Source organism: Heterodontus francisci, chromosome 18 (assembly GCF_036365525.1).
Source record: "Heterodontus francisci isolate sHetFra1 chromosome 18, sHetFra1.hap1, whole genome shotgun sequence".
NCBI classification, from domain to species: Eukaryota; Metazoa; Chordata; class Chondrichthyes; order Heterodontiformes; family Heterodontidae; genus Heterodontus; species Heterodontus francisci.
The window spans coordinates 72,311,873-72,325,213 of record NC_090388.1 but is presented as its reverse complement, the minus strand read 5'-3'; the positions used below and the strand labels follow the sequence as shown (position 1 = coordinate 72,325,213).

General features: G+C 42.4%; 1 protein-coding gene across 4 annotated transcripts in view; it reads right to left on the bottom strand.

The window, feature by feature from the left end:
• The window catches only part of gxylt1b (glucoside xylosyltransferase 1b), a 90,610-nt gene that overhangs the window by 60,980 nt on the left and 16,289 nt on the right, over positions 1 to 13,341 (bottom strand). For 2 of the 4 annotated variants that reach the window (XR_010976895.1, XM_068050984.1), the window contains exon 2: positions 8,157 to 8,249. The exons of 1 other annotated variant lie outside the window; for it this stretch is intronic. Coding sequence is in view for 2 of the 3 variants with exons in the window: in XM_068050984.1 (XP_067907085.1) it covers positions 8,157 to 8,249 (93 nt within the window). In the remaining variant the exon portion in view is untranslated. Of the gene's footprint in view, positions 1 to 8,156; positions 8,250 to 11,129; positions 11,215 to 13,341 lie in introns of those variants that run through there. One more of the 4 variants, XM_068050986.1, reaches the window with a different exon arrangement.

Sequence of the window (13,341 nt, the reverse complement as noted above, 5' to 3'; positions counted from 1 at the left end):
TAGGGAAAGGGTAATTCTCCAGAAAGATGAGAATCAACAGTGATCTTGTATACTACAAACTCAAGAAGGTACTCTACGAAGAAATAGAAGAAACTTCATTCCTTTACAGCAAAGACGTCAATTGGTCATACATTTAGACGACTCAGGTGATGAACCAGAAATTCAAAAAGCACCGAATACTACAAACCTCAACAAAGGCCGTCCAAGTCAAGACACAGGAGATCAGGGAAAGACGACCAATCTTCCACATCTGACAAGAAAATTATGGAGAGTTGTGAAGCCTCCTGATTGACTTCTTAGGTTGAATGAGACTAGGGGAGGGAGATTGGGGTAGTATGCAAATAAAAAAAGTGAAAGGATGCAAATATATATATATTGGGATAAAGGACTTGCCGGTGGGGGGGGGGGGGGGGGAGAAAGGTGTAGTAGAAGGATATCAAAGGGTTAATCTTGAGACTGGTATCTCTCTGACTATAAAGATTACCGCCCACCATGACGATGTAAGAGATCATGTGGAAGAATTGAGAACAATTACAGTGTAGCTTCTGAATAAGACACACAGGCTAGTGTGGAGTGTATATAATTACGAAATAAATATTAATGTTCAAATTCTACAGTCCAAGAACTTAATAAGGGTTAATAGGGTGGCAAGCATACAGAACCCAAACATATAACACTAACAGGAGGAGTAGGAAGGGGAGAGAGTGGAAGAGGCTGCATGAACATCCACATCCTCAATAATATAAAAGCAAAATACTGCGGATGCTGGAAATCTGAAACAAAAACAAGAAATGCTGGATTCACTCAGCAGGTCTGGCAGCATCTGTGGAAAGAGAAGCAGAGTTAACGTTTCGGGTCAGTGACCTCAATGATTGGGCAGCTCTGTATGTGAGTGCAAAAGATAAGGCTGAAGCTTTTGCAACCATCTTCAGTCAGAAGTGCCGAGTGAATGATACATCTCAGCCTCCTCCTGAAATCCTACCCATCACAATTCGATTCACCCTATACGATATGAGAAATGGCTGAAGGTAACAGATACAACACAGGCTATGGGGCCCGACAACAACCCGGCTGTACTGCTGAAGGCTTGTGCGCCAGAAGCCAAACTGGTCTATAATACAGCTGCAACACTGGCATTTAACAGCTGTCATGCAGGCCCCCACCTGCCAAGAATAAGAGATATTAATTTCACCACATGGATATTAAATTTCAAATTGTTGCTGGGAAGAAGAGAAGGTGTGATACAAGGGGTTGCCAAGCTCCTGGCTGGAAGGACATTTTTGCATATTAACAGACACTGCTTGGAACAAAGGACCATCTATTCCCTGACCCACCCAATACACAAAGCCATAAGTGGCTACACCAGTCACGTGACTACCCTGCTGGCTAACTTCGGGAGTTTTAAATTGTAGAGACAGTGTTTGAACTGGCAGAAAGCGGAATGCTCCTGGACTGAAGGAGACCTCCTCTCTCCTGTCAGCTCCCATCTCTTTCTCACGGAACGCCAAAACCCCCTGAAGACACATGAAACCCAAGAGAGAAAAGTCTCCTACAGTGAACAAGGTTTAAGAAGGATACTGGGTCCCAACAAAAAGCAAGATCTACCTACAATCAAGGAGTACAACGAGCTCAAAGCAGTAACAAAAAAACCCTGATCAGAGATTGCCTCAAACCTTTCCACTTTATTTTTGTTCTGCTCTTTTCTGTCTCAATTTGCACGTGTGTACAGCATACACATGCTAGCGTGGGTCCGTCGTGTATCTGTAGGCGTCAACCGAATTAGAGTTTCAGTTTTAATAAATTTCAATCTTTCTTCTTTAAACCCAAGAAAGCCTGTTTGTGCTCATTTATTTGCCTTATAATTGCAAAGTGGTGAACAATAATTCACCAAGGGGGAGCTAAAAACAGTGTGTTTAAAATTAAAACCCTGTTACGGGAAGACCAGGTGAAGGCTGAAAAGGAACTCTAGATCTCTTTCCCGCCTGGTCATAACACAGCCAAAATGGTAAATTGCCCATGTATGCCCTGTCCATAAAAAAAGCAAGACAAATCCAATAAGGCCAATCACCACCCCACCAGCCTACTCTCATTCATCAGCAAAGTGATGGAAGTTATCATTGACAGTGCTATCAAGCAGTACTTGCTCACCAAATAATCTGCTAGCTGATGCCTAATTTGTGAATTCCTCTTGAATGACTCAGCTCCAGGCCTCATCACACCCTTGGTCCAAACATGGACAAAAGAGCTGAATTCCAGAGGTGAGGTGAGTGATGAGATGAGATGAGATATGAGATGAGATGTGATTGCACTTAACATCAAGGCAGCATTTGACAGACTGTGGCATCAAGGAGCCCGAGTAAATGTGGAGTCAATGGGGATCAAAGGGAAAAAAACTTTCCACTGGCTGGATTCATACCAAGCACAAGGAAAGATGGTTGCAGTTGTTGGAGGCCAATTATCTCAGCTCCACAAGAATACTGCAGGAGCTCCTCAGAACAGTGTCCCAGGCCCACCTATCTTTAGCTGTTTCATCAATGACCTGCACTCCCATAAGGTCAGAACGTTCGCTGATGATTGAAGAGTGTTGTTCAGTTCTATTCGCAATTCTATTTTATTTATTTATTTCTATTTAGAGATACAGCACTGAAACAGGCCCTTCGGCCCACCGAGTCTGTGCCGACCATCAACCACCCATTTATACTAATCCTACATTAATCCCATATTCCTACCACATCCCCACCTTCCCTCAATTCCCCTACCACCTACCTATGCTAGGGGCAATTTACAATGGCCAATTTACCTATCAACCTGCAAGTCTTTGGCTGTGGGAGGAAACCGGAGTACCCGGCAGAAATCCATGCGGTCACAGGGAGAACTTGCAAACTCCACACAGGCAGTACCCATAATCGAACCCGGGTCACTGGAGCTGTGAGGCTGTGGTGCTAACCACTGTGCCGCCCTCAGATAATAAAGTAGTAGGTGCCCACATGAAGCAAGACCAGGACAACATCCCCCACCATAAACATTGTGGGATCACTATTGTCCAGAAACATAATCAGTTAACCCACATAAATACTGTGGCGACAAGAGCAGATCAGAGGCTGGGAACTCGCCTTCGGACTCGCCAAAGCCTTTCTACCATCAAGAACTCAGGAGTGTGATGGAATACTGTCCCCACTTGTCTGGATGAGTGCAGCTCCAATAACACTCAAGCAGCTTGACAGCATCCAGGACAAAGCAGCCTGCTTGATTGGCACCCCATCCACCGCCTTAAACATTTCCTCTCTCCATCACTGACACAACATGGCTGCGGTGTGTACCACCTAAAGATATACAGCAGCAACTCAGCAAGACTTCTTTGACAGCACCACTTCCACCTAGAAGAACACGTTGCTGCAAGCGCATGGAAACACCATCACCCGCAAGACCCGGCCAAGTTACGCGCCACCCTGTCTTAGAAACATATCACTGTTCCTTCATAGTCGCTGGGTCAAAACCCTGGGACTCCCTACCCAACAACACTGGGAGTACCTTTACCACAGACACTTCAGCAATTCTGGAAGGCAGCTTACCCACCATCTTCTCAAGGGCAATTAGTATTGATAATAAATGCTGGCCTTGCCAGCAATGCCCCAAACATCCTGTGAATGAATTTTAAAACAGCCAGGCAGACAACTTGCTCCCAAGGCTCTCTATTCAGTCTTATGTAGTTGTCGGGATTTGTATTATGACAGCTTGCCAATAGCTCCACTCCAATTTTTCTTCTTCTTCTTGTTCTAATGATATGTGAACCTTTATACGATAGCTTTTTGTCACAACGAACCATCAACAGTCGTAACTTGATTAATTTCTACTGGCTGTCCATTTCATGAAATTAAGAAAGCAACAACTTTGAGTGGTTTCAATACAGTTCAAATTGCTACATTTGAAGCTATTTCAAAGAAGATTCTTGTTAGGCAAGGGAATCAAGGGTCATCGGGGGGTAAATGGGTGCAGAATTCGAAACACAAACAGATCAGCCATGATCTTATTGAATGGCGGAGCAGGCTCGAGGGGCCGAATGGCCTACTTCTGCTCCTAATTCATATGTTCGTATGTTCGTAACAGGTCAAAAATCTGATGGTGCTCAAGTCTAAACTAGAAAGCTTACTACTTTACAAAATAAAAGCTTTCTAGCCAAATTAGAGTAATTAAATTTTAAAATATGGGTACAGACGATTATGAGGGAATCAATGGATCTTTAGAAGATCCCACAGATTCTTCCCTTATTCTTTTAGTAACTGTCATGCTAGGCCCCCACCTGCCAAGAATGAGGCACATTAATTTTGTCATGAACATTGATTTTAAACTCTTACTGGAGTGAAGAAAGGGTTTGTTAAACAGATCAGCCGTGGCTGGAAAGTACATCTGCATGTTAACAGTGTGTTTGGAAGGACAAAGCAGCCATTCCCTGACACATTCAACCCACAATGGACTTCTGATCACCAGACGTTGAAGGTGGGGGAGCTCGCATTCCAGGTTGACTACAAAGATGGCCGAATACACAAACAGACATGGACAAACCAGCTAGGCACATGACTAACATGCTGGGCAATCTGAGTTTTTTGAATTTGTACAATCGGTTTGGGAAGAAAGCAGTTTGCTCCTGGACTGAGATCTCCAGTCTGTCTGCTCCCATCTCTTTCTCACAAGCCTCTGAATCCACATGAATCCCAAGAGAGAAAGGTCTCCTGCAGTGAATAGGGTTTAAGAAGAATACTGGGCAATAATGAAAAGCAATATCAACCTACAATCAAGGACTACAGTGAGCTCAAAGAACCGTAACAACTCCTCTTCAGATATTGCCTCAAACTTTTCTACTGCTCTTTTCTGTCTCTATTTGCATGCGTGCATCGCGTATGCATGCCAGTGTGGGTGTGTCATGTATCCGTAGGTGTCAACTGAATTAGAGTTTAAGTTTAATAAATTTCAACTTTTCTTCTTTAAACCTAAGAAAGCCTGTTTGTGCTGGTTTCTTTGCCTTATAATTGGAAAGCGGTGAACAAGGATTCACCGAGGGGGAGCTAAAAACTCGGTGTGTTTAAAATTAAACCCTCTTACACAATAAGTCCAGGTGAAGGCTGAAAGGGAGCTCTAGACCTCTTTGTCACCTGTCGTAACATAACCATATGCAAAAGGGTTTAAACACAAGTCAGACAACTACAAATACTTCAGTCTTAGATCAATAACTGGCAAAATAACAGCCAAGAAGCTCAGGCATTTTGGAGAAATTTGTATCCCAAGTGGACTGGAAAACATGACATGGTGCATAGGGAATTCCAGAAACACTGATAAAGTTCCCCACAAAAAAGACTATTGTAGAAGCTGAGAGCAGAGGGAATTCAAAGGAAAACCAACAAAGGGATAGGAAATTGGCTGAAGGAAAGGAAGCAATAGATACTTGATGAAGTCGAGAGGCAGGAGAGAAGCAGCATTGAAAGGAGTGCCCAGAAAGAACGGTACTGTGGCTCCAGTCTCTAATCTACAACTTGGATTCAGAAACTCAAATCATAGAATGGCCTCCTTCTGTGCTGTAACCAGCTTGTTGTAACCATGCTGGGTCTCAAAGAGCAATTCACCAAGGAATGTCATGTCCTGGCCAAAATTTATCCCTCCATTTAGGATTACTGCTCTTGGATAACTTTTGATGTAAAAGAACAGATTAAGTTGGTCATTTCTCACATTGCTACTGTGCAACAACTTTAATGAATCTAAAGTTTTTGCTTCTACTGTCCTACCCGGAAGATCATTCCCAATGATTCTTCTCTGTTGCCGCTATCCTAACTCTCAACATTCCATCCTGTGCATCCATCAGCCCTGTGCTCACTAACCTATGTTCCCCACCTTGATCACTTCACCATTGGTGCCTGTTTCTTCAGCTGCCAAGGCCCTAAAGCTCTGGAACTCCCTCCCTAAACCTCTATGCCCCTCACTCTATCTTTTAAGGTGCTCCTTAAAACCTCCCTCTTTGATCAAACTTTTGGTCAACTATCCTTATGTGATTCAGTATCAAATACTGTTTATAACACGCCTGTGAAGTGCCTTTGGACTTTTTGGTGTGTTAAAAGTTCTATATAATTGCAAATTGTTATTGTGACACCAGTTATTAGTTGACCTTTCACCTTAGCAATAGATCAAAAGTTATCCAAGAGCAGAAATCCTAAACAGAGGGATAAATGTTGGCTGGAACACTCAAAAAAGTTTGGCTTATGTTGTTTTGCTCTATTTAAGTTTCCTTAGAAGTAGCCCTTTGGAGTCAGCCTTTCTACAAGAACATTTAACTTTCTTTAATACCTCTCAAGTCCTTTCTTCGTCACCTCCTTTTGAGGTAAAAGTGCCCCAGTTTCTCCAGTCTTCTCATAAAACTATCTGATGCTAGGGATCCATTCTAGGACTCTTTTCTGCCTTGTTTCAATAACCTGAATGATTCCCTCCTGTATCGGTGACCAAATCTGAAATGCTATGTGACTAGCTCATCGTACAATTTTAGCAGGATATCCTCCAGCTTGTCCACTACGGATTTCATAGCGCCATTGCTTTATTACTGCTACACGGTAACAAGTTTAGTGCTGCGACTATTAGCCTTTTCAATGTCATCTTTTTCTAGTTCCACACCAATCATAATAGAAATCTGTCTCCCATTTTTTCCTTCAATGTCAGTACCTGGTACTTGTGTCTGTATCTGGCACTGCTTCATTAATTTATTATTTTAGCTAATTACTTTTATTCTGCCCTCCGTACACTTGGTCATCTAAAACTCTGCTGCCCGTATCCCAACACATACCAAGTCCCCATTCACCCAACATTCCTGTTCTTGCTGACTTTGTCTCAGCACAAGCAATGCCCAATTTTAAAATTCTCACCCTAGTTTTCAAATCCCTCAATGTCTAAAAGAGGGCACCTCCGATAGTGCAGTAATTCCTCAATATTGCACTAAAATGACAGCTTAGATGCAAGATTTCTGCTGCTAGATAACTTTTGATGTGAAAAAAGGCTTTCTGCTTCATAACCATGCCTACCCCATCACTTTGCCTCTCATTAGCACTATTGCTGCTCACTCCCTTATCTGGGAAAAATCAAATAGTCTCTCAAAATAAGTGAAAACACATTATGCAGTTTTTTGATCAAGTGAACCCTGGATGATTTCTGCTCCCTCTCTAAACTGGGGGTGCCAAGTTCAAATGTAGAAACCTGTTTGAGTTCAACAAACACAAAGATTAATGACAAGGATTAAGTTTAGGACCTTCCCTGGCTGGCTCAGCTACTCAATTGACAAATTCATTGATCCATTGGAAGGGCCTTACTTGGTGGTCATTTACTTGTCATCACATATGGAGCCCCAGCTAAGATTCCTGAAAATATTGATTAGTTATAGGAAGCCAAGAAAATTTAAGTGGCAAAATAAAACCATGACTATAACAACTCACATACCAACCACAGATCAAACCATGTTAAATTCAGCTCGGGAGTATCTGGACCAGATTACTGAAAATAGCCCATGACTGTTATTGCACTTATGAAATAAATATCAAGGTTTAGAAATGAGAGATATTAGTCTCCAAGAGCACAAAACTCTCAAATATTCAGAGCAGAATATATGCTCATAGTGAGATAAAACTGCAGTTTGTAGCTACAACACAAGATGGAGCTTAAACCAGCATTTTACAATTTATACTCATGATCTAGTTTAATAATTACATTATTAATAAAAAGAGATTTGTTTTTCTGTTCTGCATAGGTGCAGAAAGTGGGCAGAAGACTTTGAACTTTATGTGCAATGAATAAGGACTAAGGAAGTAATTGTACAATCAGCAGCATGGCTGCGATCATGTTGCTCAATTGTTTTAAGCATATAAAATACACCCATGTTACCTACACCACATCTCAGACATTCAATATCTAAATTTCAGTATGTCTGCCTCTCCACACGCAAACACTTGTTTGCCTCAGTGTATAGGAATACACTGTCGTGTATTAAAGCTACCAATTTGTCACAATTTTCTGCTCATTTTCCAAATTTAGGCACTCCCCACCTGTCCACACGACAAACTCTAATCCTGTGAAAACTGGAGCATAGAAGTTAGACTATTCTGTATACAAATTACAAGGCAGCCTACCTAAACGCAGATTCCCAAAAGCAGTTCACTGCACAAACACCAGTGGGCAGCATCCAATATGGATTCCAGAAAGATACAGACACATCCTTACACCTGATTGGATAAAAAGAAAGTGACTATGTATGAAAAACAACTCCTCCCTTCATAAGCAAAGTACAATAAAAAATAAAATTACCAAGCATTAAGGAAACCATAAAAAAGTACTACTGAATTCAATTTATGCATTATATATTGTCGACAAAAATTATGGCCTTAAAATTATGCTGTGCAATAATAGATTTTGAAGCTTGTCTGAAATTAATGAGTTGAAATAGTGGAGAATTTAAAACAAGTTTAGCATAATTAAAGAGTCAACATTTTTGTATTCCAAATTTCTTCACTGAATATTTGGGGTTTATGCCAATTGTGACTTTAATTGTTTACAATTCCTATTTTACTTTTAAACAAGTGTTAGTGAAGTGTAAAGGATGCTTTAAACCCTCAGAGGAACTGACGCTTTCCTGGGAACCCACTTCTTTCTAAATAGATGAACTTAATCCACAAAGTTGGCGTGACTGAAAATAGAGCATACTGCAGGAGTATGACATGAGACTATGAGCATGTTTTATGCACCATGTCTACCAAAGGCTACCTAAAGTAATTTATTTAAAGCAGCAGATGTGTGTAGGTACCACAAGGGACTGGGAGGACTGACCACACTATCTTGTCAGGACATGGTGCATTTGTGAATGTGAGGGGTGCAGGGGGGAAATTAAGCAAGATAGGATCACGCTTGACTCCAGAACTTCATCAAGTAGCCCACAGTCTAGACTCACATGCAAAAGAATTGCTCGGAAAACATACCTGCACAATGGCACTTAGCAGTTACCTTGGGAAAGCAGAGGGGGAAAATTCTCAAATGCTGTATAACATTTTGTCTATAACCAAGACATGAAGCTAAAACTTAATTGTAACAATGCACTTTACAGCTGTTGTATCTTCAACTTTAAGCCAATTTGGCATCACAATTATTACTCACTGCTATGAAAAACCACAGCGGGATCTGGAAACAGAAATATCAGCAAATGAGATGGTCATTCATCTGTGTTAGTGTCAGCTCCAAATTCAAATCATCTACCTTATCCCAAATCCCTTCCTTCCAACAGGATCCTTTGACATATTTCTTCAAATGTTTTATCTAACTCTGTTTAACTTCTCCAATGGCTACTTCTTGTAATGTATTATGTATTCTAAAGACACTGCATGAAAAAATTATTTCTAATCTCATTTATACTTAGTCATAGAGAGATACAGCACTGAAACAGGCCCTTCAGCCCACCGGGTCTGTGCCGACCATCAACGACCCATTTATACTAATCCTACATTAATCCCATTTCCCTCTCACATCCCCACCTTCCCTCAATTCTCCTATCACCTACCCACACTAGGGACAATTTACAATGGCCAATTTACCTATCAACCCGCAAGTCTTTGGCATGTGGGAGGAAACCGGAGCACCCGGAAGAAACCCACGCAGGTCACAGGGAGAACTTGCAAACTCTGCACAGGCAGTACCCAGAACCGAACCCAGGTCGCTGGAGCTGTGAGGCTGTGGTACTAACCACTGCGCCACTGTGCCTTCTAGTACTAATCTTAAATTTATGCCCCATTTTTACCAATTCACCAACCAGGGATGTAATGTTTGGTTATTTATCCTCTCAAACCATGTCAAAACTTTAAATGCTTCTATATTATCCCTCAACTTTCTCTGCTCTGGTGAATATAATTTTTTTAATTCTATATTAAATGTTCCAGAGACACAAAAGCAAAATATTGCAGATGCTGGAAATCTGAAATAAACACAAACTACTGGAAACACACAGCAGGTCAGGCAGCATCTGTGGAGAGTGTGTTACCGGTTCATGAGCTTTCACCAGAACTCTATTATCGACCTGAAACGTTACTCTTTCTCTTGCCACAGATGCTGCCTGACCTGCTGAGTGTTTCCAGTAGTTTCTGTGTTTATTCCATAGAAATGTACATCAGTTTCTGTTGGTAGACACACCATTTTCTAAAAGCGGGCTGACAGACAGCCTGCTCCAAGGCCTTTGCTACTGCTACATTTGTACCATTATTGAAGACATGAAGGACAGAGGTTCCAGTTAATTTAGATCCCTACAAGGAATGAACATCTTCCTCAGGAACGCCGCAGATGATCATCTGGTTATTCTGCAAGATTATTCAGGGGCAAGCACTTTTCACGATTAGCACACAACCAATTTATCTGTGGCTCTGTAATTAGTATGGGAGCAGAGGATGACTACTCATCTGGGATGCAACTCACTGATGCAGGCTCACAAAAGTTTTAATTTGGGGTTGCCAGCACCTCTGCCCTAGAGTTGGCTACTTACCAACAGATTCAGAGATTCTATCCCTAATCCACAGCAGCATTACCAGCATTCCTTCCCATCACATCCCAGACACAACTGCCACTTCTAACTTCTCCATCCACCTGAATCCTGATACTGCTGCTTCTACCTACTACCCAAGTCGCTGCCTTCTGCTGCCTCCAACTTGGACATTCATCCAGCTCCAGCACTGTTGTCTCTCACCATTATTGTAAGGAGATTGGAGTACAAGAATAATGAAGTCTTGCTACAATTGTACAGGGCTTTGGGGAGACCACACCTGGAAAACTGTGTAGTCCAACCCCCTTGCAATAAAGTCCAACATTCCATTTGCTTTCCTAATTGCTTGCTGTACATGCATGATAACTTTTTGTGTTCCTTGTACGAGTATACCCAAGTCTCTGAACATTTACAAGTTTTATGCCTTTTAAAAAAAAAATCTGCTTTTCTGTTCTTATGACCAAAGTAAATAACTTCACACTTCAACAGGTTATACTCCATCTACCACCTTGTTTCCCACTCACTTAATCTGTCTATAAGTTGCTTTGCAGCCAGTGTCCTCCTCACAGCTTATATTTCCACCTACCTTTGTATCATCAGCAAATTTAGATATATTACTCTCTGTCTCAGTCAATTTTGGTCTCCATATTTGAGGACAGATATACTTGCATCGGAGGCAGTACAGCAAAGGTCCCTGGGATCAGAAGGTTGTCCTTTGATGAGGCGCTGAGTAAATTGGGTCCATCTTCTCTGGAGTTTAGAAGAATGAGAGGTAATCTCATTAAAACATTCAAGATTATGAAGGGGCTTGAGAAGATGGGTACTGAGACATTGTTTGCTTCTGACTGGGAAATCTAGAGCAAGGGGGCACAGTTTCAGGATAATGGGCCAATCATTTAGGACTGAGATGAGGAGAAATTATTTCACTCAAAGGGTTGTGAATCTTTGGAATTCTGTACCCCAGAGGGTCGTGGACGTGCCAATGAATATATTTAAGGCTAAGATAAACAGATCTTTGGTCTCTCAGGGAGTCAAGGGATATGCGAAGCTGGCAGGAACGTGGAGTTGAAGCCCAAGATCAGCCACGATTATATTGAATGGCTTGACAGGCCATACGGTTTACATCTACATGTTCTTATACCTCATTTGCATTTACAAAATAGTTGATTCAGAGCCCACTTGCGCTATAAACAGTATTGCAAAAAAAAAATCCAAACAAAAACGTTCTGGGCATTTCCAAAAGGCACTAAAAATAGCTAACACTTAACTTTCTCACTCATATAAACCCTGTGACTATAGGGGCAAAAAAAAAAGCACTGAAACCAGTAATGATTCTTCAACTGTATATGACTTTATTTAGATTATTAAAGTGGACTAATTCGTTGTTTGAATGTATTTGATGAGTCAATTAGAATGTTATCCTATAACATCTGGAAAAGATGCTAACAAAGTAGACTATAATACATCTGAAGCCTTGTTTTCTTTTGACATTTGACTCCAAAAACAAAGTTACAATATTGCACCACGACATCAGAGGAGATTTGTGCACTGACGCAGGATTCCCCCAGCCAGCCAGGGCCCACCAAGTTTCGTGTGCACAGAGGACGACTGCCAAAGTCATCCACAGCCAAAGAGCATTCTGATCAGCAGCCTTCCTCCAGTCAGGCTGTTAGCACAGAGGTGACACCGCGCAAGAGCACCTGCAAACGTTTTTATAAAAAACACCACGACACAAATGGGTCTGCACGGGTGACACTACACGGTAAAATGTTAAATCACCAAATGTTCACCAACGTGTTGTTTTTACTGTGTGACCAGCGTATGCCAACATGTACCGATCGTGTCTCCTCCCATTAAATCATGGACCTTTCAGAACTGCCGGAATATCATTGCTATGCCAGCATTATTCATGTGCATCGCCACGGATGCAGTAACATGGACAATGGCTCAGTCTGCTGTTGCCAGTAATGGTGGAGACAAAGATGTTGCAGATGCAAACTGCTGCACAATAGGTGAACGAGGGTGCTGTGTGGCTTGCAGTGCACATGGTGGTCTTTATGGCATGGAGAACCGTTGATCAATAAGGCATTATCGTGCATCCCTTGCTTGCTGCTTGCCCTGCCTGGATGCTCTAACCTGCCATGCGCCTTTTCTGCTGTAAGCCCTCAGCATCATTATTTTCTGAGGAGCAGTCCTGCTTGCGGCTCTCCTCATCCTGCAAGGCCTCCCCCCTATTGAGTGCGTAGTTGTGCAGAGCACAGCACACAGCAACTATATAAGTTACCCTTTCCGGTTCGTACTGCAGGGCACCACTCGATCTATCCAGGCAGCAGAAGCACACTTTCAGCATGCCGATCGCCTGCTCAATGTAGTGACGTGGCAGGCGTTGTATCTCTCCTCTGCATCACTGGTGGGGTTTCTCACCGGCATCAGGAGCCATGTCTGCAAGGGGTAGCCCTCATCTCCAAGAAGCCACCCCTCCATGTGAGCCAGTTCAGTGAACAGCAACGGCACCTGGAACTGGCATGGTATGAAGGAGTCATGGCAGCTACCTGGAAAGCGGGCACAGGGAGGAGAAAGCGCTTCCAGAGACCACATACTAGCTGCATGTTGAGCGACTGGAAGCCCTTTCAGTTTAGGTATGCAGCTGGTCGCCTGAGAAGAGCCTTGATGGCCACATGAGCACCGTCTATGACCCCTTGTACCTGTGGGAATCCTGTGATGGAGCCAAATCTAATGGCCCTCTGGACCTGGCTCTCAGGGTCCATCCTGAAGCGGACATAGTTATCAGCCCTCTG